Source organism: Eucalyptus grandis, chromosome 3 (genome assembly GCF_016545825.1).
Source record: "Eucalyptus grandis isolate ANBG69807.140 chromosome 3, ASM1654582v1, whole genome shotgun sequence".
Taxonomy (NCBI): Eukaryota; Viridiplantae; Streptophyta; class Magnoliopsida; order Myrtales; family Myrtaceae; genus Eucalyptus; species Eucalyptus grandis.
In genome coordinates this window covers 46,952,246-46,979,499 of record NC_052614.1, presented here as the reverse complement: position 1 = coordinate 46,979,499, position 27,254 = coordinate 46,952,246, and the positions used below count along the sequence as shown (strand labels likewise).

The window sequence follows — 27,254 nt, the reverse complement described above, 5'->3', positions numbered from 1 at the left end:
CTAAAAATACTAACCTAGGCCAAAATTATTAAACTACATACCGATACGGACTCGGAAAATTCCCAAACCCTTTTGAACAAGTAGTGCAATTTATCTAGGCTTTATCTAAATCATGCTAACCACCTAACATGCTAAATTAATTAATTAAATTTCTAATTTAATCTAACTAACCACCTAATTTCTAATTAAATAAATCTAAACACCCCTTAAACGTTAGGGGTGATCGGATCAAGGGTGGGTAGGGTCTAGAACCCTGTACTCAACTTTGTTATAACCGGTTCTCTTTTTTTGGACCCTGTTCCTGACCTTGTTTGCATTGGATCCTATTCCAGACTCACCCTATTTTTCCGGTCCGGGAACAGGGTTAACCCTGTTTATATTAAAACCTGTTTTGCATAAAAATTGCTGTATTTATATTAGAACCTGTTTTGCATAAAAATTGCTGTATCTTTATATTTAGCTTAGAGAAGCAAGTCTAGATGAGTTGTCTGCTGAAACAAAAAGGCCGGACCAAGCACATCATTCCACCAAACTCATTGGGAACATGTATAAAATTTGGACCAATGGAATGGCAATTCCATGAGTGAACTCATTTCATTATGTCCCTCTACTTCCATTGATACGTCTTTGTCTTGATCCATTGACTGAAAACTGAAAATAAAATAAAATTATATAACATTAGGATTTTACAAAAACATATTAGTTTTCATAGTAAATCAAATCTCTCAACATAACTTTGGAGACAGAAAGTAATTTATGGTCTAACATAGTAAATCAAATCTCTCATTAGGTGTGCATTGGAAATGTAGAATGCTGATCTTTTGGCACTATGTAATTCATGGTCTAACATAAGAAATTATTCCATTTTTACTCAACTTCAGTGTTGTGAAAATACAAGTTTCCTATTATCTCTGTCACGAACAAGAATTACAAGCTTCACATAATACTTCCTGTGGAATAACCTATTCAACATAAACAAGCTGAAGCAAAATGGGTTCAAGACAAAACAAGACATGGCAATAATGGCAAAGAAATCAATTTTTTCCGCCTCCTTGAACTTGAAAAACCGACAAACCAGACCATAACATACTCTCCCAATGTCTTCGAGAGCAGCACATGCGAAACGCTCCGCATCAACACGTCATGCCATTAACAAGACCCCTAATTCATTACGGAAAAAAAGGCAATGCAACACACTCGAATCCGACGAATATTGCAGAGAGCCACTATCAATTGAAAGTAGTATGGCGCAAAGACGACCAGCACTTGTAGCCAAAAGCACATGGAAGCAAGTAAAGAAGCGGCATCGTAGTCGGGGAGTGATACGACAGTTAAACTCATCGAGTACCTTCAGATCGGTGGTTCTGATCTTGTCGTCGGGATTGGGATAAGAAGCCACGGTCGCCAGGAAATCCGCCGACATCGCCCGCACCTTACCTGCTCCCGCACAGGACATTCACGAGTCACGTTTTGACCACTGCAATTGAAATCGATCACGGTAGAAGACGAACTTCGGGCGCTCGACCGAGAAGAATATCGCATGCATCGCGCGGAGAGAGAGAGAGAGAGAGAGAGAGAGAGAGAGAGAGAGTTACGATGATGCGGTGGCGAGGTGGAGGATGGAGAGAGGGTGCTGATCGGGGCGTTGCTCGTCTTCAAGGACCTGCTCGAGACGAGGAGGCCCGCAAACGTCTTGCACCCGGCCTTCTCGAGCAGCGCCGTCACGTTCGTGTCCGAGGCCGATGGCACCGGGCGGTGAGGATGGCCAGGACCAAGATGGGGGCGCTGATCTAGAGGACGACGAGTCGAGCTTGGACTCGGGGGCAACGGCGCCGAAGCCCACCTTGCTGCCCTGGAGATCAATGATGTTGACGAAGCCGGTGTTGCTGCAGGTGTCGCCGGAGGAAGGTGATGGTGGGCGAGCGGAAGCAGCGTCAATGCTCAGATGGATCGACGGAGGTAAGAGCGGAAGCAGAGTAAAGATAGAAACAAAATACGAATTAGGGTTTTGGTTGGACTTTTGGGGTGCTGCCTTAAAACCGGTTCTCAAACCAGTTCTCGAACCAGTCCGGTCGATCCGGTTCCCAGGTGGGTATTCCCTTGGAACCGGTTCCCGGACCGGTTCAAATAGGGTCTGAACTTTGGGAACTGGTTCTCGGGACGGTTTCAATTGGAACCGGTTCCCGACCTTGTTTTCCGGGTGGGTCGATCCAAGAACCGGGTTGACCCGGATCGGTTGCACACTCCTATTAAACGTCATTAGCCTACTAAGAAAAGTTTAGAGTATAAGCTCACTGGTTAATTGCAAAAACCGGTTCACTGTGATGACGGCGTGACGGCGGCCGAAATCCTAATTTTCGGCGGCGTCGGCGAACTCCCAGGCCGGGCCTAAAATGGGCCCAACAAATCTCAGCCCAAATTGAGATTTATTATTGCATTGGACTGGGCTCACTGCAGACACTAGGCTTGGGCCTCAAAAATTCACTGGGCTTCAAAAAGCTGGGCCTTGGCTTCACGGGCTGAAAATTTCAAATTATGGGCTGCTAAAGGAGATGGGCTTCGCTGGACTTGAACACTCACGTAGGCTGAACATGCGGGCTGCAAGAAGGCTTTACTGACGCTGGAATTACTGCTGGAGAATGGGCCAAACGCTGGGCTCGATTGCACGCGTGCAGCTTCGTGCATGGGCGAGCTGCTGGAGATGGGCCGATCAAAGGAGCAGCTACGAAGGAGTTGGCGTCAACGGATGAAGGGACGAGTAACTTCGACGGACGCTGGAACCGAAGACACGAACGGGCGAGTGGCAGCAGGCTGGGCAGAAGCGGTTTCGGTGGAGGACGTGAGCTGGCGTGCGTTGGCCGCGTGGATGTTTGGGGTCAACACCGGCTGCTTTGTGCTGCTGAGTGTTGACCGGTTTGCTGCAGAGAAAACGCACGCTGGTGGATCGGTGGAGACGCGTGGCTGAAGACACGAAGGAAGGAGGAGCTGTGGCTGGTTTGTTGACCGGCGTGAGTGGGGAAAGATGGAAGGAAATCGATGGTGGGACAGCTGCAGGGTTGCTGAAATGGTGGGATGAAGCGATCGGTGGAAGAGAGAAAAATGACAGGGAAGAAAGGCAGGGTGTTCGAAGGGGGAAAGTGGAGAGAGGAAAACGTGATGGAGCGGAATTCTTCAAAGGCGGTGATGGAGGGGAACAGCTGCAGGCGTAGGCGAGAAGCTTGAGAGAGAAAAGAAAAGAAAGTCAATACTTATCTACCCACTTAAATGCTTGTCCCCTAATCACCTTCAATCCTATCCTACTTTGTCTCTTACTTCTTTCTCGTAGATAAATCCACCGTATAATCCAATTTGAAGCCAAATTTACTACTCCCTTCCATAGCTCCGAATTTCATAATCTTGACCTCAATTTCTTCACAAGTTCTCCAAATTTGATGACCAATTTCATCGAAAAAAAATCCCACGTTTCCACAAATTCCCATCACCTAGTAGCTTAGTTATTTCACTTCAATTCGGCCCATTCGAATTTCCATTAATTTCCGCAATGTTCGAATCGAATTTCCGTAAAAGTCTCGAAATCTCTGAAAATTTTTGGGAGAATGAGTCAACGTTCCTAAAATAGCTCGTGACACGATAGAACTTTCAATTTCTGAAATTGGGTTCACATTCACGGTTAATTTCACTTTGGCGCGCTTTTAGCGTGACCTAATCTATCATGTAGCTTTTAGGAATTTTTAGTGCAATTGATCCGTGATCGATTTATCTCGAGTCACATAGTGCATCTTCGACACATTGACGATTCTCGGTTGTCGTGAAAATCTCGAGATTTCAAATACGAACACCGAGTACAGAAATGAAAAAAATCGGTCTAGTGCCGTTCGACGAAAATTTTGCAATTAGGTGGAATCACCCACACACTAATCACATATCTCAATCAAATCGACCTATCTCCGGTCTCTGATCGATTTTTTACGGTGCCATAATGACTCATGCATATCAACACAGTCGAGCAGTTGATTTCTAGTCAAATTCTCAAATCCATTGCATTTAAATTCCTTAATTGCTTACCCAGATAGTCTAATTATCTCGTGAGTGATCAGCTCAGAGAATAGCACTATCAGCGCGTCGACAAAATGCCCGATTTATTTAATCGAAAACGAAATCTGAAAATTCAAGCTGTCACACACGGCATCCGAAAAAGCACCTTATGGCATTCTCCTATAATATTCGTTCTCTTTTGTCTTATTTCTCATTTTAGTCTTTAATTTGCTAAAATCGAAAAAAAATTCTTCACTCGCCACTTGACATCGCCTTGTTCGCTTTGGGTCACTCGTGCCACTCGTCGCTCGATACTCGCTTGGCTTGTTGCTCCCCACTCGACATTCAATGCTCATTCTATTTAAAGCTCACCCCACTTGACTCTCACCGCTTGCCTTTCTTAACTGACCTTACTCATTATCGAACTCATTGGGTCGGTACGATCCTCTGTTACCCATTCAAGGAGTACAAAAAATGAAATAAAAAATTATTGGTTAGCTTGGATTGACCTTGAAACCAGACCGAATCCATTGGGTCAGTCTGGTCCTCAATCGCTTTTTTAAGGAGTACAAAAAATGAAATAAAAAATTATCAGTTGGTTTTGAGTTGATCCTAGAATTGAACCGAACCCATTGGGTCGGTTCGGTCCTTGGTTCCAAGCTCAATAAGATCGGTCCTCGTTCCTAAAAATTGAGGACCGGCATTGTGCGGATTGGTTCTAGGGTTAGGGGGTGGACCGGCCCAACCCAGACCATGCTCACCTCTACTGATGTGTATTGAAAGTGATAAATTTATTTGAATGTGTCTTGAAGACATTCTCCATGGTTTTCTTTTCTATTTTTTTTAAATTAATAGAAAAATCAAGTCAAGTCAAAGAAGCACATGCATAGGTTCCAAGCAACTTCTCCATAGCGCTTCGGAAATTGAAAAGTCAATGATTTAGAGTCATTGGCCTGGACTATTGACGAATTGATGGAGTGATTGTGCTCCTCCGGGAAGGGTGGAGGAAGATGTAAATAATTGAGAAGACGTATGATATTTAAATTGGTTGAGTGCACTAACGTGATACGTATGTTAAATTTCTCGACAGCGTCATGCCTGTATTGATAATCATGATTAGAATGAGTTTCATGGAAAAGAAGAGGAGAGTACATAAATCCATTTGTGATACTAGGAAGAAGACGCAAGCAACTATGTTTGATTGCGCAAGCGAACTTATGAAGCTCGATGCGATTACAAGACTTAAGGAGAGAGAAGGTCGAGTAAGGAAGGCAAAGATTACGGTCGTCATCAAGGGACGAAGCTCTAACTTCACTGCCGAAATTGTGCAAATTGAACAACAAAATTCTTTGTAATCCCGAAACCAGAACAGGATTTGTCCGAAGATGGTAAAAGATTTTAGTACTAAATGATCCTGATAGAAAATGCATGGGCTTGTGTTGCCTTGCTGACCAAAAAAATCAATATACGTCTTCTGGCAATAATCTGTAATTATAAGTCTTTTTGTGAAATTTCAATAGAGTTTTTTGGGCAAATTTTAGCTTGAATTTACTAATCTGATGGTACAGTTATTGTGAACGGTCCTGTGAGGCACAATGTGGATAAACTCAATTGTGAAATTTCAATAGAGTTTTCACTTATTTTTCTATTTTTTCTATTTATTTTTTTATTTTTTTACTGTTCATTTCTTCACTTTTCATTTTTGAAAAATGAAGCGAAATTTTCATGTTTGAAGCTGAAGAAGGGGTGAGGACGAGGGAAACCTTCACGAGACTTCCGGCCAACAAGCTTCACGGACGACGACCTCGAATCTAAAGTCAAGCCACCATGGACAACGACGCTTCCACGACCTTGAAGGAGGCTCGGCGACCTCAAATCTCGCCCCGATCCACTCCCATCCAGACTCCAGAGGTTCCTTTCACCTCTTTCGTTGTCCCTCTTTAGCCGGAAGAGTTGAGAGAATAAGATGAACGATCCTGGTTCTTACACCCTAACATGAGAAACGAGAAACGTTCTTTCTGTTCCTCAATGAAAGGACCGAGCGAATGTACATTGCACCTCATCTCGTCCACATCATTATCCCGCTGAACCGTAAGGCCTCGAGCGCCGTTGCTTTCAAGCATCAACACAGACGGCTCTAAATTCAAGCCCCGCCCCAACCGAAAAGCTACCATCCGCGCAAACCGCAAATCAAGAGCGATGTTTCGTCGAAACGTACCCCGGGCCATCAAATTCAACCGTGAATTTGACAACTATTAGCATCTCGAGGAGTCGGTCTTCTCCATCTAGGTCGTTTTCAGCGACCGGAGGTTTTTACCCAAAATGTTTGATGGTGTAAGTCGTGAGGAAGGAATGATCTGGAAAAATGTTGGGAATGGGGTTCGGATTTTTCTTTCTGGACTACTTTGCCGGTAATTGACTGATGAAAGTAGAGGAAAGATGAAGGAGTTTACCCAGAGAGGTGAACGGTATACGAACAGCGAACAAGATACAGTAACCATAAAGAGAGAGAGAGAGGGGGGGACACAAATAATCTGGAAAATTCAAAAATTAAGTAAAAATAATAAATTTACATAAATTTGTCAACAATAACTTTACTTAAAGCATCAGCATTTTTAAGTCAAAATTAATTGGAATAACTATATTAACATTTCATAAAAAGGTTTAAGATTACATTAGCAAAAAGTTTATGACCGAATACGTTCGTCACCAAGTTGACCATTTTTCCTCACTTATATCTAAAGGATCCAATTCAATCGAATAACTTAGGAGAACCACCTGCCAGTTTATTTCATCATCTTTATATGCTATTGCCACTGAAAAGTCTTTTTTCGTCTCGTCAAATAGAGTTTGTTGTTACTCTTGTTTTCTTATTTTATCATAATACGTTTTTATGTGACCACACCTAAGTTCTTGGAAGCATGCTCTCGGAAGCATGCTCTCTGACTTCTTCAGATGTCAAACAAGAAGGCATTTGATCAAAAGCTATGCATCATCGAAAATTGTACCTTAGTAGGTAACTCCTACGTGTTCATATGAATCAATTTCTGCAATCTTCTCCTGCGATGAGATGTAAAATATGTGCTAGTGCATCTTTTTTTTATTTATTATTTTTTCCACTTCAAAGGTTCGTTCTTAGGGATATTATTAATGACTGATGTTGAATTGTGAACTTTTCTTCATACGTTGTGGAAATAATGTCAAAATGAAGTTGCTGTTATAGAGAACAGTTGCTAAAAGATATTGCAAGAGAACATAACTTGAGCTCCCCTGTGAACCATGATGCTTCAGCATTGTCAACATACATTGAAAAAGTTTGACTAAAAAACTTAGTTAGGCAATGCACATTTTAGTTGCTATTGCGAAGATGCAGATTTAACGTGCTATGTTTAGTGTATATACTTGCCAGAGCACGTACAAAAAGGTCGTTGCAATTTTTCATATTAGTTGCCAAGGGCCTTACATTTAACATGAGATCCTCCATATAAAGTGTTTAAGCAATTGAATAGATGATTGTTAGGATCCGTGCTCCGATCCATTCGTTTCTTTTTCACACATCCCATTGAGAAGGACTCTGAATTTCATTTTCACTTCTTTATTATCTATTCAAATCTTTAAATATTGGTCTTCTATGTCTTCCATCTGAATGACATTGGAGAGCCTTTGAGTAGCGATTAGAGAGCGCTGGAACTTTGTTTCTCTATATATATGAGAAACTGTGATATTTTATGCCATAATGATCTTGAATGGAACTTCTGGAGAACTTTGTGAGAAGAAATTGCATGTTAACTTCCTTCATTTGGATCCATAGACAATGTTCTATAAAATCAAACAGAACTCGCAAGCTTGACAGATTCATCTGGGAAATGGCTGGCCGTCCGGTGCTATGGACACTCGGACCTGTACTTGGTAAAAAACCCAAAAACAGGTCAAAGGGGAAACTGGTTGAACCAAGGTAAACTCGAAAAACCATTGCTTAATAGGAAGAAAAATTCTAAAAGAAAGAAGGCAAGTGAAGAAATGCAAAACTGGCCAAAAAAAGAAGAAGAGAGCGTTCTATTTTTGACTGTCTTCTTCGTCAAAAAGTCTTCTATTTTCTGCAACCATGCCAAAAGAGGTAAAATTGATACTTACTACTTCTTTGAATCTTGGAATCATAGAAACTCTGTTTTTCATGACATTTCTGTGATTCATCATAACAGTGTAGGTTCGCTAGATATATCAGCTTGTTTGAAAAAGAGAACATGCTTTCATTGACTTTGTAAATGTCGGTTGTGTGGAGACTCGTGCCCAGCTATGTTGTGGTGTTCTGCTGAATGTTGATCATCATGAGCAGTCTAAGACATCTAAATTTCTCCTCGGGTCTTGTCTCGAGCTGTTAAGTTTGCTATGGTCACTCTAACTCTCATCATGAGAAGGCATATTGGGATGGAGTAGTTTAAAGTGTCAAAATATGGAACCATGAGTGAGCCAAGATTGCCCTTTATCCGTAGTCATGTATTATATTCCAAATGTGCGTGGTGGTTACAACACCAACCATGGGTATTAATAATGGACTAATTTACTATTATATTTATTTCATTTCTCACTTTTTTACTATTTTCAACTAATTATGAGGAGCATGAGGATCATATTGCATGTGTCATATATCCATAGTTCCTCTTTATGTTTGATTAGCTGTACATGTATTTTACGTGTTGTTACAAGTTAACTAGTCCTATGTAGTTGCTCCTCATGACATGCATTTTCAAGTTGTTCATCATTTTCTCAAGGAGCATATTTTGGAGGCACTTGATTACAAGGTATCGATGGGAGTATTCTTTATTTTAATGATGTCATATTGTACCCATTTAACAATATCACTATGCTCAGGTCATTGTATTTGATACAATGGGGATGACAAAATTGCTTCTATATTTATTTCTTCGCAAAATGAGGATGAGCATTAGAGAGATGCATTCCAGGAAGTCTCGACTTTACAAAACTCGCACATATGATGAGCTTTGGGAATCAAAGCTAGAATCCCATTCTAGCTGTACCATTGATAGAGTGTTTCCTAGATGAAGTGAAAGATCTGCCCATCGATAGAATCATTGTACCATCTGTGGATCCAGATGTCAAAGTCATGGTTTTCATATGCCCCATTCTTCTTTTGCAACTTGTATGCTTATATGTAAATGTTGCCGATGGAACCTAATTGGAGTAGCTTTTACTTTTGTTGTCATGCTTGATAAGTTGATGTTTAAATACCCTAACATATGCTGTAATGTTAATTATATTTTTCTTCTTAAGTATAAAATAAGTGATCAAAGTGACAATATAGGCTTTTTTTTTAAGGAAGGGAATCATCTTTGCAAGTAAAACTACAGTATCTTCCTCTTCTGGCTTTTGACAATCTCGTTAATAACAAAGTTTGGCTTGCCTTTTCTTTTTTTCATGCTTAAGATTCTCTCTACTGTAGATGGAGGATTGAATGGCAAATGTCGATACAAGCGTCAAAGAAGTGACATGACAAAGTTTGGCCTCTCTTTCATTCTTAGAAAAAAGCCACCAAAAATCCTAAATTTTATTTAATGTGACAAATTTATCATGATTTTTTTAAAGATACAAAAAAACCCCAAGCTTTACTAGTTGTAACACATTTACCCAAACTTTATTGTTGAAGGGCATTTTTGTCTTTTAATTTTTAAATTTTTTTCCTTTTCTTTTCTTTCTTCTTCTCTAAAGAGAGGAGAAGAAAAAAGAAAAAAAAAAGAAAAAATTAAAAGGTAAAAGATGAAAGTACCCTATAATTTGGAGTAAATGTGTCACGTGAATATAAGTTTGTAATTTTTTATGATGAAAAAATTTAAGATAAATGTGTTACAATTAATAAAATTTAAGGTTTTTGTATTATAAAATAATTCGGGATAAATTTATTATATTTGTTAAAGTTTAGAATTTTTAGTGGAATTTATTTATTTATTTATTTATTATTATTATTTTTTTTGGTGATGTTTAAGATTCGTGTGGCTTGGGTGAGAAGAAAACGTCGCATTCGATGAAGAGAAGGAGACAATTTTGAAGGAGAGAGGGGGAGGGCGCTTCTTCGTGTAAATGGCCAGAGAAAGTACGAAGCAATTGATGAAGAGAGAAACGTGGGGAGACAAAAGCGTGACTCCAAATAAAAGTGGGGCCCCGGCTTCAAGTGGAGCCACGTGTTGCCTCATGATTGGGCCGGCCCAGTCAACACGGCGGCGTGGGTGGCGCCGCCTGATATTTTCTCCGCGTTGCCCAAGCCCAACGGCGGGGCGGATGCCCAGAAGTCAACCGTCTTGGTCATGTATTAAAGGCATCTGATGTCTATATATAGGCCTCCTGGGCCTCTGCGCGTGTGTGAGTGAGAGAGAGAGAGAGAGCTGGCCGTGGATTCGAGGACGGCAATACCATCTCGGGTGTTTCTTTTTCTCAGAATGATTGTTGTTGCAGTTCTCATTTTCACAGTGCGATCGAAGAAGGCAACACTGGCTGTGGTGTTTCTTTTTCTCGGAATGATTGTCGTTTGAGTTGTTGGTTTCGCAGTGGGTTCGACGAAGGCAAAAATGGCCGTGGTGTTTCCTTTTCTCAGAATGATGGTTCTTGGAGTTGTTGATTTCCCAATGGGTTTGACGGGGCTAGAACGGCGTACGGTGTTTCTTTTGATCGGAATATTTGTTGCTACAGTTGTTGTTTCTGCCAAGGGTCTGAAGTCGTTAAAAGTGTTCATGTGGTTTCTTTTTTTCGGAATGATTATTGCTGAAGTTGTTGTTTTCAAAAGGAGGAGAAGAAACCGGGTGAGTTTTCTCTGCATCTTTGGGATTTGTATTATCATTTAGAACAACTTCGACATGCTTACGTTGGAGTGGGTCCTCTGCTTGTAGTTCGACCCACTAAATGCTAAAAATCCTCTGAAATGGAGCAAAACTTTTGACATGAACAATAAGACCCCCGCCTCAATGTCAAAAATCACGACGCTATCGAAATTCCAAGCACTGTTGATATTGTACGCCGGGCCTGTTTAGTAGAAAATTACGAAAAAGTTGCAAACTCACATATCAACATTTTGAGTGTTACCAAAGTTCCAAGAATTTTTTATATTAAAAAAGTCGATGTATGAGTGGCAAGATTCAGTTGCATCTTGTTTGCCGTGTTGGGTAGGTCTCCATCAGAATCATAAAACTTTGTTTTACTTCTTTTATTTGGGCAAACTTATGAGATTTCATTTTACAGAAAACAATTTTCAAAAAAATGTTTCCCGAGTTTTCCACCTTTCGTTTTACGGAAAATAAACCAATTGATTGGAAAAACATTTTTCACCAAGAGAAAAAAATCTTTTAAAATGGGGAGAAAATATTTTTCACTTTTTAAATAAAAGAAAATATTTTTTACTCAATCTTTCTTATCTCACATCCCTGCGAACCCCCACTTCTTTTTATTTTTATTTTATTTTATTCATTTTTAAGAAACTAAAATTATTATTATTTTTCTTACCAAAAAAATTATTATTTTTTTCTTTTTATTTTCTTTTCTATCCTTTTGCTTTCCTTCTTTCTCGACCGATCGCCACCATGGCAACGGCCAGCAACCAACCATAGGTGAGCCTCAAGCTCATCGATTTGGCAAGGCTTGAGGCTGATGAGCATGAGCCTTCCCATAGGATTAAGCTCGTTGACCTCGGGCCTCGCTAGATCGACTAGCCTTTTTGAGGCCAGCAAGCTCAAGCTCGCCTTTGGTCGATCACCATGGTTGGCAATCAACTAAAGAAGAAGAAGAAGGAGAAGAAAAAATAAAAAGGAAAAAAGAAAAAAGTAGAAAGAAAATAAAAAAATAAAAAATCTACTTATTGGAAAAATAAAATTTTTATTAAAATGAGTGCATGGAGGAAAATCGAATAGAATTTTCTATATCGAACAACGGGAAATATTCTTTTAGTTCATTTTCAAGTTTCAGCTTAACATTGAAAAATATTATCATTTTCTTGAAAATAGCTTTATGAAAAACATTTTCTAGAAACGTCACATTTTCCATGAAACGAACGGAATCTTAATATGAAATGCTAATTCACTATATGAAGTGGTTTAGTTTCCTTGATTTGACAGGAATCATCTTCGATCTCATCGTCATTGTCCATAACCAATCATGAAGTGTTCTTGAGTTTTAGAGGTGCAGATACTCGCAAAGGATTCACGGATCACCTTCATTGCAAATTGGTAGATGCAGGGATCAAGGTCTTTAAGGATGACGAGAATCTCCATACTGGAGAAGAGATCAAGCCGGCGCTAAAAGAGGCGATCAGGCAGTCGAGGATCTCAATAGCCATCCTCTCCAAAGACTATGCTTCCAGTAAAAGTTGCCTCATGGAGGTGGTACAAATGTGGGAGTGCAGAATATCTAATGGACAGACTATCATCCCGATTTTCTATGACATTAGTCCCTCCGATGTAAAACACCAGGCTGGGCATTTTGAAACATCCTTCCGTCAACATGAGAAGGACGGAGTCAGCTCAAATACCATCATAAAATGGAAGGAGGTTCTTCGACAGATTGGGGGATTAAGCGGATATCATCTAGATAACGTATATGGGGGGTAATTCTTTTACTTCTGGTTTCCATTCTCTTTCCTAGATAAAATGGAAAAAAAAAATGGTTTAGGGTGATGTGAAAATGAACCCAAACCTTTTCGAATAAATATTATATATAATCATATCATTCATGATGCATGCTCAAGAGGTTTTTGAGGTTATTTATTCTTATGAAATCAGTCGATGATTTGACAAGTTGTAGTTCGATGTGCCTATTGAAAAACTGGTGACTCGATTACACCGGCCATTTGAAAATGACTAGACTCATTAACATAACCGCGAGCTAGACCAGATGTACTGGTCCGTCGCGCCCTATTCTTTTCCCCTTCGCTAGAAATTTTGTTTTGCAGATGGCATGAAATCGATGCCATAATTGCTATGTGCATGAAAGGGAAATAGCCCACGCATTAAAACTTGCTGTCCATTTTAATTGAAGATTCCCCCTGCCCCTGTTGGTTGTTTCAATTTTCACCGCTTCATTCCCCACTTGATTTTTGTTTAGTTTTTAATACTTTTGGTAACTTTGTTGTCATTTTTGTGCCTCATCACTTATGTTTTGCAGGCACGAGTCCCAGCTTGTAAAAGGAGTTCTCAGACGGGTCAGGCAGTTGTTGAAGAAGGATGACCAAGTTGTAACCGATAAACTAGTTGGAATTGATCTTCATGTTCGAGAGATGATGAGAAAGCTTGGTGTTGTCTACAATGATGGACGGGCGATCGAAGTATGTGGACAAGATGTACGTGTCGTTGGAATATGTGGAATGCCAGGTGTTGGAAAGACTACACTTGCAAAGGTTGTCTTCAACAAGATGCATCTATTGTTTGATGAATGTAGCTTCCTTCCAGGTATTAATTCAAAAGGAATCACGTTTTCACAAGAAATGTTGATTGCTGACCTCCAGAAAGAAAAACCTGCACCACTTAGATCTTCTGATGAAGGTACTAAAGAAATAGCCAGTCTATTTAGTAGAATGAAGGTTCTCATTGTCCTAGATGATTTGCATGAGGTTGAACAAGCTAAAGCATTAGCCGAGAAACTTAGTTGGTTTGGTCCAGGAAGTAGAATAATTGTGACCACAAGCATGAGGAATGTTCTAGATGGATTTGACAACAGACCAACCAAAAAATACAAGGTTGAACCCATGAGATATCACCATGCTCTTCAACTCTTTCGTAAGCATGCTTTCCAAGGGGATGCTCTCCAAGATGTCTCTGAGTATGATTACCTGTCCACGGACATAGTCAAAGCTACTGGAGGGCTTCCTTTAGCTATTGTGGTTGCGGCCTCATATTTATGCAACAATAAGGATGATATACGAATATGGAGAAATACTTTGGAATTCTTAAAAGATCACCAAGCAAATGAAGTTGAAGCTGCCTTTAGGGTTGGTTACGACTCTTTAGATGTTCCTACAAGAAAGATATTTCTCGACATAGCATGCTTTTTTATTGGAAAGCATGAGAGGATTCTCTCTTACATGTGGGAGGCTTGTGGTTACTATCCTGCTAGAGGAATAAAATGCCTTCGTGAGATGCATTTCTTGGAAATTGGAGAAAATAATGAATTCAGAATGCATGACCTGCTAAGAGACTTTGGCAGGAAACTTGTCGAGAGAAAAGATCTTCATGAGCGCTGCAGGATTTGGAATCACAGTGATGCAGTTTCCGTTCTAAAGGATAGTAAGGTAAGTTTCAGAACCTCTTGAAAGCATAAACTTACCTTTCTTTTCTCAATCTCGAACGGAAAAGAAACGGATTTGTTCTTAACCCAATTTATAATGCGTAGTGGATACCACTGATTTTGTAAGTCTGATTTGCTCCATTTCATTGAATGGAGTAAGATATTAAAGTTCTCAAATTACTCACACATTTTTCCCCCAATCGAGGTTGACAGGATACTAGAAACGTCGAAGGTATAGGTCTTGCGGTTGAAGAGGGTTGCATCGTCTGTTTTACATGTGAAGAATTTCATAAAATGTCGAATTTGAGGTACCTTAGACTGGACCGGGCTAACATTCAGGGAAACACCGAGAATCTTCTTCCAAATTTGAGATGGCTTGAATGGTCAGCATGCCGTTTGATTTCTGACCTAGCTAATATGCATTTGAAGAAGTTAGTCATTCTCGATCTGTCTTGGAGTCCAGTCACTGAAGATTCGCAAGTCTGGAGACAAATCATGGAGGTATGTCGGATATTTGCTTTTTAAATCTTGTGTTAAGATGATAGATACGAGTGGTTAAGGTCTGAATCTTCTTTTCCACATTGCAGAAGGTGGATGAATTGAAAGTCTTGAACCTGCAAGGATGTGTTCAGTTACCTGCGTCGTTGAACTTTCGAGCTCCAATCAATTTGGAGATTTTGATACTGGAAGATTGCACTCAGTTATCTCAAATTGGGCCATTCATTAGTGATTTGAAGAACTTGAGTTCCTTAAATCTGAGAAAGTGCATCGGAGTCAGGCAGTTGCCCCAAGATCTGTGCTGCATGAAATCTTTGAGGGAACTCCTGATTGATGGAACTGGCATATATAGTATATGTTTCTCCGAAGGTTCTTTGGAGAATCTTGAAATACTTAGTGCTTGTGACTGTCAATATTTGCAAGATATATCCACAATTGGCCGCCTAAGGAGTCTCTCGAGTCTTGCTCTCGATGGTGCTGATATCGATGGGCTTCCATATACTGTTGAACTTCTTCAGAAACTTCGGAGACTTTCTTTAAGGAATTGTTGGAAGTTGGGTAAACTTCCGACTTCCATCGGGAAGCTCGAGCTGCTGGAGGTAATGGACCTTTCGTACACTGGAATCATGAAAATGCCATGGTCAGTTAAGGATTTGAAGAACTTGAAGACACTAAAGATGGCGCACACTCCCCTACGAAAATTTCCTGAAGATATGGTGAACTTAAAGAACCTGGAGGAGATAGATTTCTCCAGCTGCAGAAATTTGGGGGTGAAGTTCGCTGTGATATTTCAGGATTATCCTCTTTGAGAATTTTGAGATTATCGTCATCCGATGTGGCCGGGCTGAGTCCAAGTATTGGCCATCTCTCATGCCTCCAAACCCTGGACCTACTCGACTGCGACCAACTTCAGGCTCTACCGAAGTTGCCCTCCAGTTTACTCAGTCTCGTCTGGGGATCCAAACAAATGATAGTCCCCGACTTGTCATATCTGACGAATCTGAAAGAGCTACTTTTGAAAGATGTTGAGCAGCCAGAAGCTAAATGGCGAATGAGGTTATTGAATCTAAAGACTCCGAATATTGGGTGGATCGCGAGGTTACCAAGTCTAGAGATCTTGCAATTGTCCCTTCCATTGGTCACCAATCTCCCGGGGAACTTCGGTATCCTTACGCAGCTCCAGGAGCTCTCTTTATCCTACATGAAGGAGCTAGATCTCACACGACTTCCCTTAACTTCAAGCTTATTGACTCTGCGTCTCAAACATTGCACGATTCAAGAGCCAAAATTTTCTGGTCTGAAGTATCTGTCAGAATTGGAACTAGACAACTGTGATTTAGCAAAGATTGATGGTCTTGAAAATTTAAAGGTTTTGGAAGTCCTGAAAATTTCTGAATGCAGCATAACGAACCTTGATGGGCTCAGAGATTTACCCCGTCTCAGGAAGGTGCAAGTTTTCTCTTGTGATCTCGCCAGTCTATCAGAATTATGCGAATGTGAATGTGAAGTGGACATTCGCAATATTGCATTTGTCTCACAAATGTGAATGTGAAGTCAACATTTTGAGTCTTCGACAGGATATTTCCTTTAAGTCTAAGAAACTGGAGGGCGACCTCTCTAAGGTACATGCTCCAGCTCAGTTTACAAGTCTTTTTAATCGAAACGAAGTTGGATTTTACCATTTCTGCTCATCCCTTATGTGTAAATTGCATTGGATCAGTGCAGGGCCACAAAAAAGACCAGGCAGTTTCTTCGCGTCTGGCAATTGGTAGTGGCATCAAGAATCTTGTCGAGGCAATTGCTGAAGGTAAATGCCTACGCTCGAATTGCTGCATATTTTGTCAGTGTTCTGTTTCTCCCGTTTTTCTATGAAGGCACGATTCACCAAAACACCATTTACCGTTATTTGTAGCCTGTAGGATGCATCCAAAAGCCATCCGCTGCCACTCAACTCTTCGATCACGATGAAAAAGAGGTGACAAAGGAGAAAGTAACATCCAGGATCCACGGGCGACATTGCAGGGACTCAGCAATTGTGAGCCATCACAGGCCCGTGTTTTCGTCGACTCTGCTGGGAAAATTCATCCTGAACACCGCCTTCAGTGTTGCCATTCTCCATTCGAGTTAATCAAGTTGTCGGGTTCCCGAATATCCTGGAGTTGATTGTAGGATGGTGATGACGAAAGTTTCACCAAGACGGAGGCTTTTGTTTTCTTTTCTCAATTTGTTGCACATGAATTTTTTAACTTCTGCAATAGACATAATGTTCTATCTAACAAGCTAAAAGATGTCCAGTCTGTTCCTTATTCATTTTCTGCATTTGCTATCAAAGCCTCTCCTTCTTAAGGATGAAAAAAATTGGAAAAATCACAAGAATAAATGAGACCTTTCTTTAAGGCAATTTTAGAATCAACCGGCCAAACATATAACCAAAACTTGAATGTGAGCAAAGATTATGACTTCTCAATTCGTGAAAATTTAGGTTTTACTAAAGTTGAAATAAGGATATCAGAAAGACAAGCGCATTCATTGCGTAAAATGATTTAGGAAGAAATTCTGAAAATTACCGAATTACACGAGCGCCAGTGGTTTGGCGGAAACGCCCATCGCCTGTGTCTCTGTTATGCTTCTTTAGCTACACATAAAGCTCCCTTGTAGTAATAATTAGGCCCGCGGCAAAAATTGTTTGGACGATCGTCAACTCTTTGACCAGACCGAACGCCAAGATTACTGCACATCCGATCCGAAGCGAAGACCGAGCTGACCCATGATCGCGATGGGGTTCAAGTTCATCCCGCACGCGCCGTGTCGTTCTTCGGCTCTTCCTTCGTGTGGTGCTCGTCTTGCCAGCCGCCACCGCTCGGCTACCGCCGCACGCCCCGCGGCGTGTCCGCCATGTTCGCCACCGTGATGCTCGGCGGACTGTAAGCCGCTCTCTTACTCTTCCTTTTTCTCTTCCGCCTCAAAGCTCACCAACCCAAAAGATGGAAATGAAAAAGCCAGTCTCCAAACTTCGTTGCATCTTTGTCAGGGCCTTGGGACTGCTCGCTCCGACCGTGCTCGCGTTCGTCAAATCGAAAGCGTCTAAATTCTTCCGCAAACCCAGCGCAACGGTCAGGAGAGAGGAGACGAGCAACCCCGGAGCCGCGGCGAGCGGCGGCGACGCGCCGGCGCCGGCCGGCGAGGAGTACGAGGTGTTCCTGAGCTTCAGGGGGCCTGATACTCGAACGGGATTTACTGATTGCCTCTACCACGACATGCTCGGCGCTGGAATCCGTGTCTAACGAGATGACGAGGAGCTCCACGTCGGCAGGGAGATCGGCGGCGAGCTCATGCGGGCGCTCGACGTGTCCAAGATCTACGTGCCCATCTTCTCCAAGGATTACGCGTCGAGCTCTTGGTGCCTCCGCGAGGTCGCCCACATGGTGGACTGCGTGGCTCGGTTGAAGGGGAATAAGGAGATCTTGCCGGTGTTCTTCGATGCGTCGCCCTCGGATGTGAAGCTCAGGACTGGGCTGTACAGGAATGCCATGGCCAAGCACAGGAAGAAGTTTGGGGTTGAGGAAGTGAAGAGGTGGGAGGATGCTTTTGTTGAAGTTGCTGAATTGAAGGGATGGGACCTCAAAACGAGAGGGTAATTACTAATTTTCCAATTTTCTGTTCTTTTGATATTATTTTCGTGTCATTTATATGCAATCTCATGGTTGTATTAGGATGTACAATTTGAATTCCTCAGTTTTTGCCATTTTCTGCATAGGTAAGATTTCTGGGAATTTCGACGGTTTGAAATGCGGGAAGAAGTTGGCAGTAATTGTACATTGTCTGGGTCTCAGTTGGATGCTAGTATATTTTGTGTCTGGTGTGGTCATTGATGTATAGACTCATGAAATCTGGCAGGCTCCATTTTAGTAGTCAGCAACCAGCTTTCAAAATTAATGAGCCTGGATAATCTCTATTATGTTCCTCACTTTGATGGGCCTTTCATCAGTGGTAAGTGATAATTGATAGGAGAAAACTGATGAGTTAATTAACTCTTCATTTTGGTCGTGGTCACTCGTATACCAACCAAAGCAGGAAGTTCCGCAAAAAAATTTCATTCATTTGGCTAGTCTAGAATGCAATTTCAAACATCAGAGTACAGTTTAAACAGAGACCAAGCAAAAAAATCAGGTGGGTAAATGAAAATTAAGCATCATATCAAGAAGGCATTTGCAATGACATAACATTACACACCTCCTCTATCATACACGTGGATTTGTAGATCTAGAACCTACATATGCTCGAGGGTGTGTTAAGTTCCAAGATATTCAAAGCTTTTGTTTGTATGTTATTTGCCTTGTCTGAAATCTAATATCACAAATTTACTCTGATGTTTTAAGGAGTGAAGCAACTAGTGGTTTCTGAGGAATGCTTCATTTTAGCAAGCCTCCTTCTTTTCTTTGCCCCTCGTTTACCCTTCACTGGATATTTTTCACTCTTTTTCTCCATCTTCTTTTCATCAATTCTTCTTGTTAAGTTTTCTTTCTGCTCTTACTCAACTCAATTTTTTTAATTTAACTTGTAGGTCCAGTTATTTATTCCATCTTGCTCAATCTAGCTTGGAAATCATTCATGAAGCATGAAGAACTTTAAGCTTAAGTTGCATTTCCTATTGATGGTATAAAAAGAACTAAAAAAAAAAGAGAGAGAGAGAAAGCTTGAAGACAGATTTACATTGTTGGGAAAGAGGTATAAAACATTAGACCTCCGTCTCACGTGTAAAATTTTACCTTTGTATTATGTGCATGTTTCTTAACTGACTCCTTGTTTGCGAATCATCTATGCATAAATCCAAATACTTTTGCTTTGACTTGAAAGAAATGATAACATCTCTATTTACCGTCTTTTTTCAACTGAGGCAGTTCGTATATGTGGCAAGCATGGGGAAGCTATTAAGTTGATCATCCGAGAGGTTTTGGTAAAGTTGAAGATAAAGCATAAGTATGTGAAAAATCAGCTGGTTGGAGTGGATGATTGTGTAGAAGACATAATGAAGCTGTTGGATGTTGACTGTGAAGGTGTTTGTTTTGTTGGTATTCATTAGATAGGCGGTGTTGGCAAAACAACTCTTGCGAAGGTTGTTTTCAACCAGGTCTGTTCTTATTTCAATGATTGCTGCTTTCTTGGAGATGTTTGAGAATCATCAGAAAAAGGGGGCCTACTAAATTTGCAGAAACAGTTGTAGACATTCTCGACTCTAGATTCGTGGACAACATTCATGACATTGATGATGGCATTAACCAAATTGGGACAAGATTTCGCAACAAAAAGGTCATCATCGTTTTGGATGATGTTGATAAGGAAGAACAACTAGAGAAGTTAGCAGGGGAATGAGATTGGTTTGGTTCAAGAAGTAGGATAATCATTACAACCAGGAATGAAGCTACTCTAAAAGTCCTGGAGGAGGATTTGATATACGAATTAAAGGAACTTAATTTTGATCAAACTCTTAAGCTTTTCTGCATACATGCTTTTAGAAAAGATTATCCACCATATCAATACCATATTCCTACATCAGAAATTGTTGTCACAACCAAAGGGCTTCCTTTGGCTCTTGAGGTCATAGGCTCATTTCTCTATCGCCAACCAGAGAAGATATGGAAAGAGACTATGGAGAGGCTAGTAAGAACACCTCGTAAGGATGTTTGACAGCAGTTGATGATCTGTTATGAAGCATTAGGGGATGAGGAAAAGGAGATTTTTCTTGACATTACTAGCTTTTTTGTCAACAATACCAAAAAGACGAATGCAATTTACATGTGGGAAGCTTGCAATTTTTTTCCTGAGACTCGGGATACAGGTTCTTATGCAAATGTCTCTGGTAAAGATTGTTGATGGTGATGTATTATGGATGCTTGACCAGCTCAAAGATCTTGGGAGGCAAATTGTTCTGAGGGAGTGCTTGCATGATCTTGGAGAGCGTAGCTAGGTGTGGATTTGTGAGGAAGGCATGGACATTGTAAGAACAAAACAGGTAAACAAAATTCATTGTTTTCATGAGTTGGATACGTGTAGAAAAGAGTTTACATACCCACTTAGAGGCCTCTCGATTCTTTTACCCCAAACGAGAATCTGAAAATTTGTCAAATTCTTACTATAATATATATTTCAAATTCATGCTTCTTCATTTGTGTTTGCTTTGGCAGAGAAAGAAAAAAGTTCAGGCACTCATATTAACTGGAAGTGATTATCAACCACTTGTAATTACGCATGATGAACTTAGTAGGTTGCCCAACCTAAGGTTCCTTGAATTAGAGGAGGGAACCTTTGCCAAAGACTTTGGGGATGATTTTTCAAAGTTAAGGTGGATTTCTTGGTATTCTCCTAGGCCCCTTGATCTTGAGGTAACCAATCTATCTATGAAGAATTTGGTTGTCTTTGAGATTGTTGCAGGCAGCATCACAGATGACTAGAGCGGATGGAGCCTAATCAAGGTATGATATGCATTTGCTTTGATTCTAATTGGCGTATGATGTAATATATACTATTTTCTTCTCTTGATGGTGAATCATTTTTGTTAGATGGCAAAGAATCTGAAAGTTCTAAACCTCAGAGGTTGCGAAGGCATAACTAGAACACCAAACTTCTCTGCATGCTTCAGTCTAGAGAGGCTGAGTTTCTACAATTGCATAAACTTGGTTGAGATTGATCCCTCCATTTGGAAGCTAAAGCGCTTGATTCACTTAAATCTTAAAGAGTGCCTCTCTCTTAAGGATTTGCCTGAAGAAATTGGAAGGCTTACAAATCTGAAGCTCCTTGCTTCTAGTGGATGTTTTTTGGAACTCCCGGGTTCATTGAAGGAGTTGGATCTGTCAAACATACAAATTGAATGCCTTCTTGATTGTAGTGGTGATAAGAAGTTTATGTTTGTCCTTATTCTAAGGTACACACAAATTAGCACGCTTCTAGAAACTATTGGGAAGCTTGTGAAACTTGAGTCTCTCTCTCTGGGTGCATTAAGTTGAGAAAACTCCCAGACTCAATTGGGAAGCTAGAGTCTTTGCAGGAGTTGAATTTATCCAGTACTAAAATTGCTGAGTTACCAGATTCAATTGGAAATCTCAAGAAATTGAAAGTGATATCGATGGAGAATACTCCAACAAGGAAATTGCCCAGCACTATTGGAATGTTAAATAATCTGGAAGAGCTCCATGCTAGTGATTGTGAAGAATTAACTGGTGAAATTCCAATTGAAATTGGCACATTGTCCTCTTTTGAAAATTCTCAAACTATTAGGTGCCCATATTTCTGGAGTGCCGACAACAATCAATCATATTCTCCACCTTGAAAGACTGGAGTTGACAGGTTGTAATGAGGTTCAAGAATTGCCAGAGCTTCCAAAAAGTCTGATCTATCTGCATTTTCGATCATCGGCATTGCGCATTTTTCTGGATCTCTCAAACTTGACTAATCTGGTTGATTGCTCTTATCTGATAGCTCTGAATATGTGCTTAAAGCTTCATCATATCTGTTGCCAAGTTCTAGCTTAGGGTGGATTAGGAGGTTATCTAAACTGAAGAAATTAGAATTGTCTCTTTCTAGTGTCCCTGCACCACCTACTAAGTTTGGTTCTCTTCCTCGTCTGACTGAGCTTATTTTATCCGGACTAGACTTGGAATATATCACGAAGCTTCCTCCCTCCTTATTGGAGCTGCGACTTGTTAATTTCAACTCAATAATATCTTGGTCAATCTTTTCCAACTTGAAAAACTTGTCCAAGCTACGACTTTCTCAATCTCAGCTTCAAGAAATTGAGCTCAGTGGACTCGAAGAACTGAGAGCATTGTCAGTGACTAATTGTGAACTCCTCCAAAGGTTATTCATCTCGACGCGTTTAAAGAAACTTAAAGAATTGTGGCTATCAGAATGTCTGAAGCTAGTTGAGATTGAAGGTCTGGAGGCCCTAGAGTTCTTGGAAGAAATGAATGTACAGTACTGTGGTTCCGTTGAAAGGTTATACGAGCTATCAAACTCAAAGTTGCTGAAGCTTTTGGTTATATCAGACTGCTATGAGCTCCGTACTGTTGAGGGCCTCAACGGTTTAGAATCTTTGAATGCATTACTTGTTTGTGAGTGCAGTTCACTGGAGAAACTAATTATTCCATCGAAAGTAGAGAAGCTAACACATTTGGAGGTTTCAGGATGTGAGAAGCTGATTGAGATTCCAGGTCTTGTTGCATCGGAATCATTGGAGACTTTAACCATTAAAAAGTGTCCTATTAGCAAAATATGTGAGTTATCAAACTTACAGATGCTGAAGTCTCTGTCAATTGTCGGATGCCATGAGCGACAATCTATTGATGGTGTTGATGAGCTAGACTTTTTGTGTGATTTCTATGTTTCTAGCTGTCGGAAACTGGAAGCTCTGCTGGACGAATCTAACACGAAGTTGTCTGATGAATGCCTAATAACAATTCGGAAGTGTCGGAAATTACAAAGCCATGGCTATCCTAATGTCAATGGCCTTCCCTACAGGGATTACAAGGACATGATTATTGCAAAGACAAACTCTCCTACGGGGTCACTCCCTTTAGAGACATCAGACGAGGTATCCATATTCTTCTTCACAAGTAGAAGGCTATGGCTACTGTGTTTTGGGCAAATTATTTAAAGATGAGTACATTCCAGAGACATGGAGAATTATCTAGGATTACTTAAGAGATCATCCACATGAGGGAAAAGTGGAAGCTGCCTTGAACGCAAATTATGATTTATTAAATGAATGTACAAAGGAGATATTCCTGGACATAGCGTGTTCGTTTGTTGGAAAGGATGTTAGAGGGAACGTGTTCGTTTGTTGGAAAGGATGAGAGGACTCCCTCTAACATGTGGAAGGCTTGTGGTTGCTATCCTTCTTTTGAAACAAAAGAACTTCGCAACATGCATTTCTTGGAAGATGGAGAAAATAATAAATTAAGAATGCACAGACTATTAAGAGACTTCAGAAGGAAAATTGACGAGGGGAAGGATCTTCGAAAGCGCTGCAGGATTTGGAAGTTCAATGATGTATGTTCCATTCTAAAGGATGGTCAGGTAAGTTTTCAAAAGCTTTTAGAAATTTCTTTTAGAGGGTCACGAATGTGAGATAAACCATCCATAAATAACATAAATTCTAAATAGTATCGGCAAGCAACATAATACGTTGATATGTCATTTTTCAAGAAAATGAAAAATTCTAACACGTAACACGTAATGACACAATAAATAATAAATGAATATTTTTAAATATACATTATAAATTATCATTTTTTTTTTTTGATTCTAATGCACATGTTTTTTTGGTAATTCATTCAAACACACGTTCTCAACATCGATTTATTCTTATGCTGAACGCGATACTGCAGAATTCTCTTATATATTCTTTTGAAAAGAATAGACATAATAATATATTTAGCAAATGATTTGTGTTGCGACTGCGTCCGCATCCAAACGTGGCGCTGATGCAAACCACGTGTCCCGTCTGCCGGGCGAACCTTGTGCTCGAACCCGGTGAGACCCTTGCCTCTCTTCGTCGTCGTCGGCGGCTTCGTCTTCCAGACCAAGAAGCTCGCATGACCGTCAAGGAATGCGACGGCAGCCCCAAGTGGAAGCAGGGGATGCCATTCCAGTGGAAGCTTGACCATGGTCGAGATTCCGACGGCTCCTGGCCTCGACCGGCTTGTCCATGGCCCAAACAGGCTAGATCGAGATGTCGGTAGCGATTGGGCTCCGTAGAGATTCCCCCGTCGTTGCCATGGCTGCTGCAGATCTAGCTAGCCAGATCGGATCTGCAGCGGCGGAGGCGTTGGGTGGGAACTCATCGCTGGGCGCGGCGCCCACACGAGTCCTCCACCTCCCGCTTCTCCGCCTCCCTCAAGAACACCAACCCCTGCTACCTCTACCCTGTGACACGTGCATGCCGGAACTTACTGCGTGTCGCGACACGGAAGGGCTCAGGAGAGTGTCCGTGCTTCCTAGTATAAACTATTCAATCTCTGGAGCAGGGAAAAAAACGGATTTGTTCTTAAACACGATTCGGAGCGCGAAATGGATACCCACTTGATTTTTGTAAATTTAATTTGTCTCATTTGATTTAAAGGATTAAGAAATTAAAGTTTTTCAACTTACTGATCCGTCTTCCCCCGTCGACACTCGACAGCATAATGAAAGTGTCGAAGGCATTAGTCTCACACTTGAAGAGGGTGGCACCGTCCGTTTTACATGTGAAGCACTTGGCAAAAAATCGAATTTGAGGAACACAGACTCAATGGGACTACCATTGAGGGAAAGTCTGAGAATCTTCTTCCAAATTTGAGGTGGCTTGATTGGCAAGAGTGTTGGAAAATATGCTTCAAATTGGGTAGAACAATGAAATCGGATCGAGTAAAAACAACTCGACTTTGAGGCGTGATATCACTTTCTTTAAGGATTTATTTGCTCCACTACGTTGCTAATGGTCACCGGCAAATTTCCTCAAGGATACAACAAAGTCTCAAGTGAGAATACTAGATAGCAATTCTAATATTTCTCCAGGGTCTCTCTAAGAAACAATTGAAAAATTGGCTGCTGTTTATCAGAAAGAGGACTCGAAAATGACAACGCCCTTCTTTCCGAAATGACAAGTATATATATATGAAACGGTATTGCAACTCTTCGTGAAAATTGCGAACAAACACGTCTTTAGAAAATTGTTCGGATAAACCAACGCGACTCTTCGGAAGAAGTCGAAAAAACGAACAATTGCAATCCTTCGGATAAATTAAAAACCGAATAAGTAATTTTCCAAAGGTTGTCTTGAAAAGGCACAAATAAAATTCGGAATATATATATATATATATATATATATATATATATATTTTAAATAGAATTTCAATTTTCATTTATATTTCATTTCCGAAATTCTCAAATTAAAAGGCAACCTTTGAACCAAAAAAAAAAAAAAAAAAAAAAAAGCAAGGGATTAATGCAAATTAAACCGCGGGCGCGCGGGCGTGCTAAGTGCGCCAAATAATCGCGCAATTATCCGTGCACCCGCACGTGGGTATGGTGGGGTCTAGCCCCACCTAATCACTCCTTTAACCACAAAAGGAAAATTCCACATTTTTAAACTTACCCTCCTGCTCCCACCTTTTCTATGTGGGACAAAAAAAAAAGGCACTCATTTTGTTTTATCAAACAAAATTCCAACAAAGAGTGCCATTTCATTCCTGAGCTATGTAATATGGATTTGAAGAAGTTGCTCATTCTCAATCTGTCTAGGAGTTCGGTCACCAAATATCCACAAGAGTGGAGGCAACTCATGGAGGTATGGCCGATATTTGCTTTTCAAATCTCACGATAAGATTTTAGGTGTGAGTGAGTAAAGTCTGATATCTTCTGTTGCACGTTCATTGCAGAAGGTGGGAGGAATTGAAAGTCTTGAACCTACAAGGATGTGATCTGCATAGGGTATCATTGAAGTCTTCAGCTTCAACCAATTTGGAGATATTGATAATGGAAGATTGTACACGGTCACTTGCACTTTGGGCGTTCATCAGGCAACTGAAGTGCTTGAAATCCTTGAATTTGAGAAACTGCAAGGCAGTCCAGCTGCCGATCCTACAACTGAGTGGCAAGGAATTTTTTACAGAACTTCTGACATCGTAGAAATTCATATCGAAAATAATTCTTTAAGGAACCTTGAAGTACTTAGTGCTCGTAACTGTAAAAAGTTGAAGGACATATCTCCAATTGGCCACCTGACGAAACTCAAATGTCTTGCGCTGGATGGTGCTAATATTGATTGGGTTCTAGAAACTTTTGATTTTCCTCTGAAGCTTGAAAGACTTTCTCTAAGGAAGTGTGAGAAGTTGTGTGAACTTCCATCTTCCATTGGGAAGCTAAAGGAGCTGGAGGAAATGGACCTTTCAGACACTAGAATCACACAACTACCAGAGTCAGTCAATTATTTGAGTAATTTGAAGACGCTGAAAATGGAACGCACCCCCCTACAAAAATTTCCTAAAGATATTGTGAAGTTAGAGAAACTGGAAGAGATAGATTTCTTTGGCTGCACAAATTTGGAGGCCCAAGATAGTTGTGATATTTCAGGACTATCCTCCTTGAAAATTTTGAGATTATCGTCATCCATTGTGGCGGGGCTGCCTCGGGGCATTTGTGGTCTCCCTCTCTCTGAACCCTTGACGTATGTAAATGTGAACGACTTCAAGCACTACCAAAGTTGCCCTCCAGTTTAGTCACTCTCTGTTGTGGATCCAAAATTGTGGCAGACCTCAAATTGACAAATCTGACGAATCTAAAAAAGCTATGCTTGAATGTTGATGAGCAGATAGAAGCGGGGTCATCAAATCAGACCCCAAATATGTGGTGGATCATGGGATTGACAAGGCTAGAGACCTTGGAATTGTCCCTTCCAAATGTCA

General features: G+C 40.7%; 4 protein-coding genes and 1 long non-coding RNA gene across 6 annotated transcripts in view; 4 read left to right on the top strand and 1 right to left on the bottom strand.

The window, feature by feature from the left end:
* LOC104439801 (disease resistance protein RUN1-like) overlaps positions 1-27,254 on the top strand; it is a 98,888-nt gene that overhangs the window by 41,592 nt on the left and 30,042 nt on the right. The gene's annotated exons all lie outside the window — the stretch shown is intronic.
* Positions 11,941-17,124, top strand: LOC108958624 (disease resistance protein RPV1-like). Of its 2 annotated transcripts, none has more exons than XM_039308780.1 (6): positions 11,941-12,640; positions 13,198-14,320; positions 14,530-14,817; positions 14,904-16,436; positions 16,540-16,621; positions 16,727-17,124. In XM_039308780.1, the coding sequence occupies exons 1-4, from the start codon at positions 12,411-12,413 to the stop codon at positions 15,621-15,623; spliced, it is 2,361 nt and encodes a 786-aa protein (XP_039164714.1). In that variant the 5' UTR covers positions 11,941-12,410; the 3' UTR covers positions 15,624-16,436; positions 16,540-16,621; positions 16,727-17,124. The 2 variants fall into 2 exon arrangements, with proteins under 2 accessions (XP_039164714.1, XP_039164713.1); XM_039308779.1 differs by having other exon boundaries at positions 16,535-16,621.
* Positions 14,392-15,094, bottom strand: LOC120291436. Its single transcript, XR_005549471.1, has 2 exons — positions 14,953-15,094; positions 14,392-14,798 (listed from the first exon to the last, which is right to left on the bottom strand). It is a non-coding gene; the product is annotated as an uncharacterized LOC120291436 (long non-coding RNA).
* LOC108958623 (disease resistance protein RPV1-like) lies at positions 17,635-18,443 on the top strand. Its single transcript, XM_039308784.1, has 2 exons — positions 17,635-17,738; positions 17,846-18,443. Exons 1-2 carry the CDS (start codon positions 17,710-17,712, stop codon positions 18,096-18,098), a joined length of 282 nt encoding a protein of 93 aa, XP_039164718.1. The 5' UTR covers positions 17,635-17,709; the 3' UTR covers positions 18,099-18,443.
* On the top strand, positions 18,147-27,068 carry LOC108960389 (disease resistance protein RPV1-like). The gene is made up of 11 exons (XM_039309671.1): positions 18,147-18,448; positions 18,528-18,595; positions 18,712-18,804; positions 19,716-19,886; positions 20,027-20,171; positions 20,331-20,475; positions 21,000-21,197; positions 21,375-21,736; positions 22,291-23,401; positions 26,066-26,137; positions 26,280-27,068. Exons 1-11 carry the CDS (start codon positions 18,147-18,149, stop codon positions 27,066-27,068), a joined length of 3,456 nt encoding a protein of 1,151 aa, XP_039165605.1.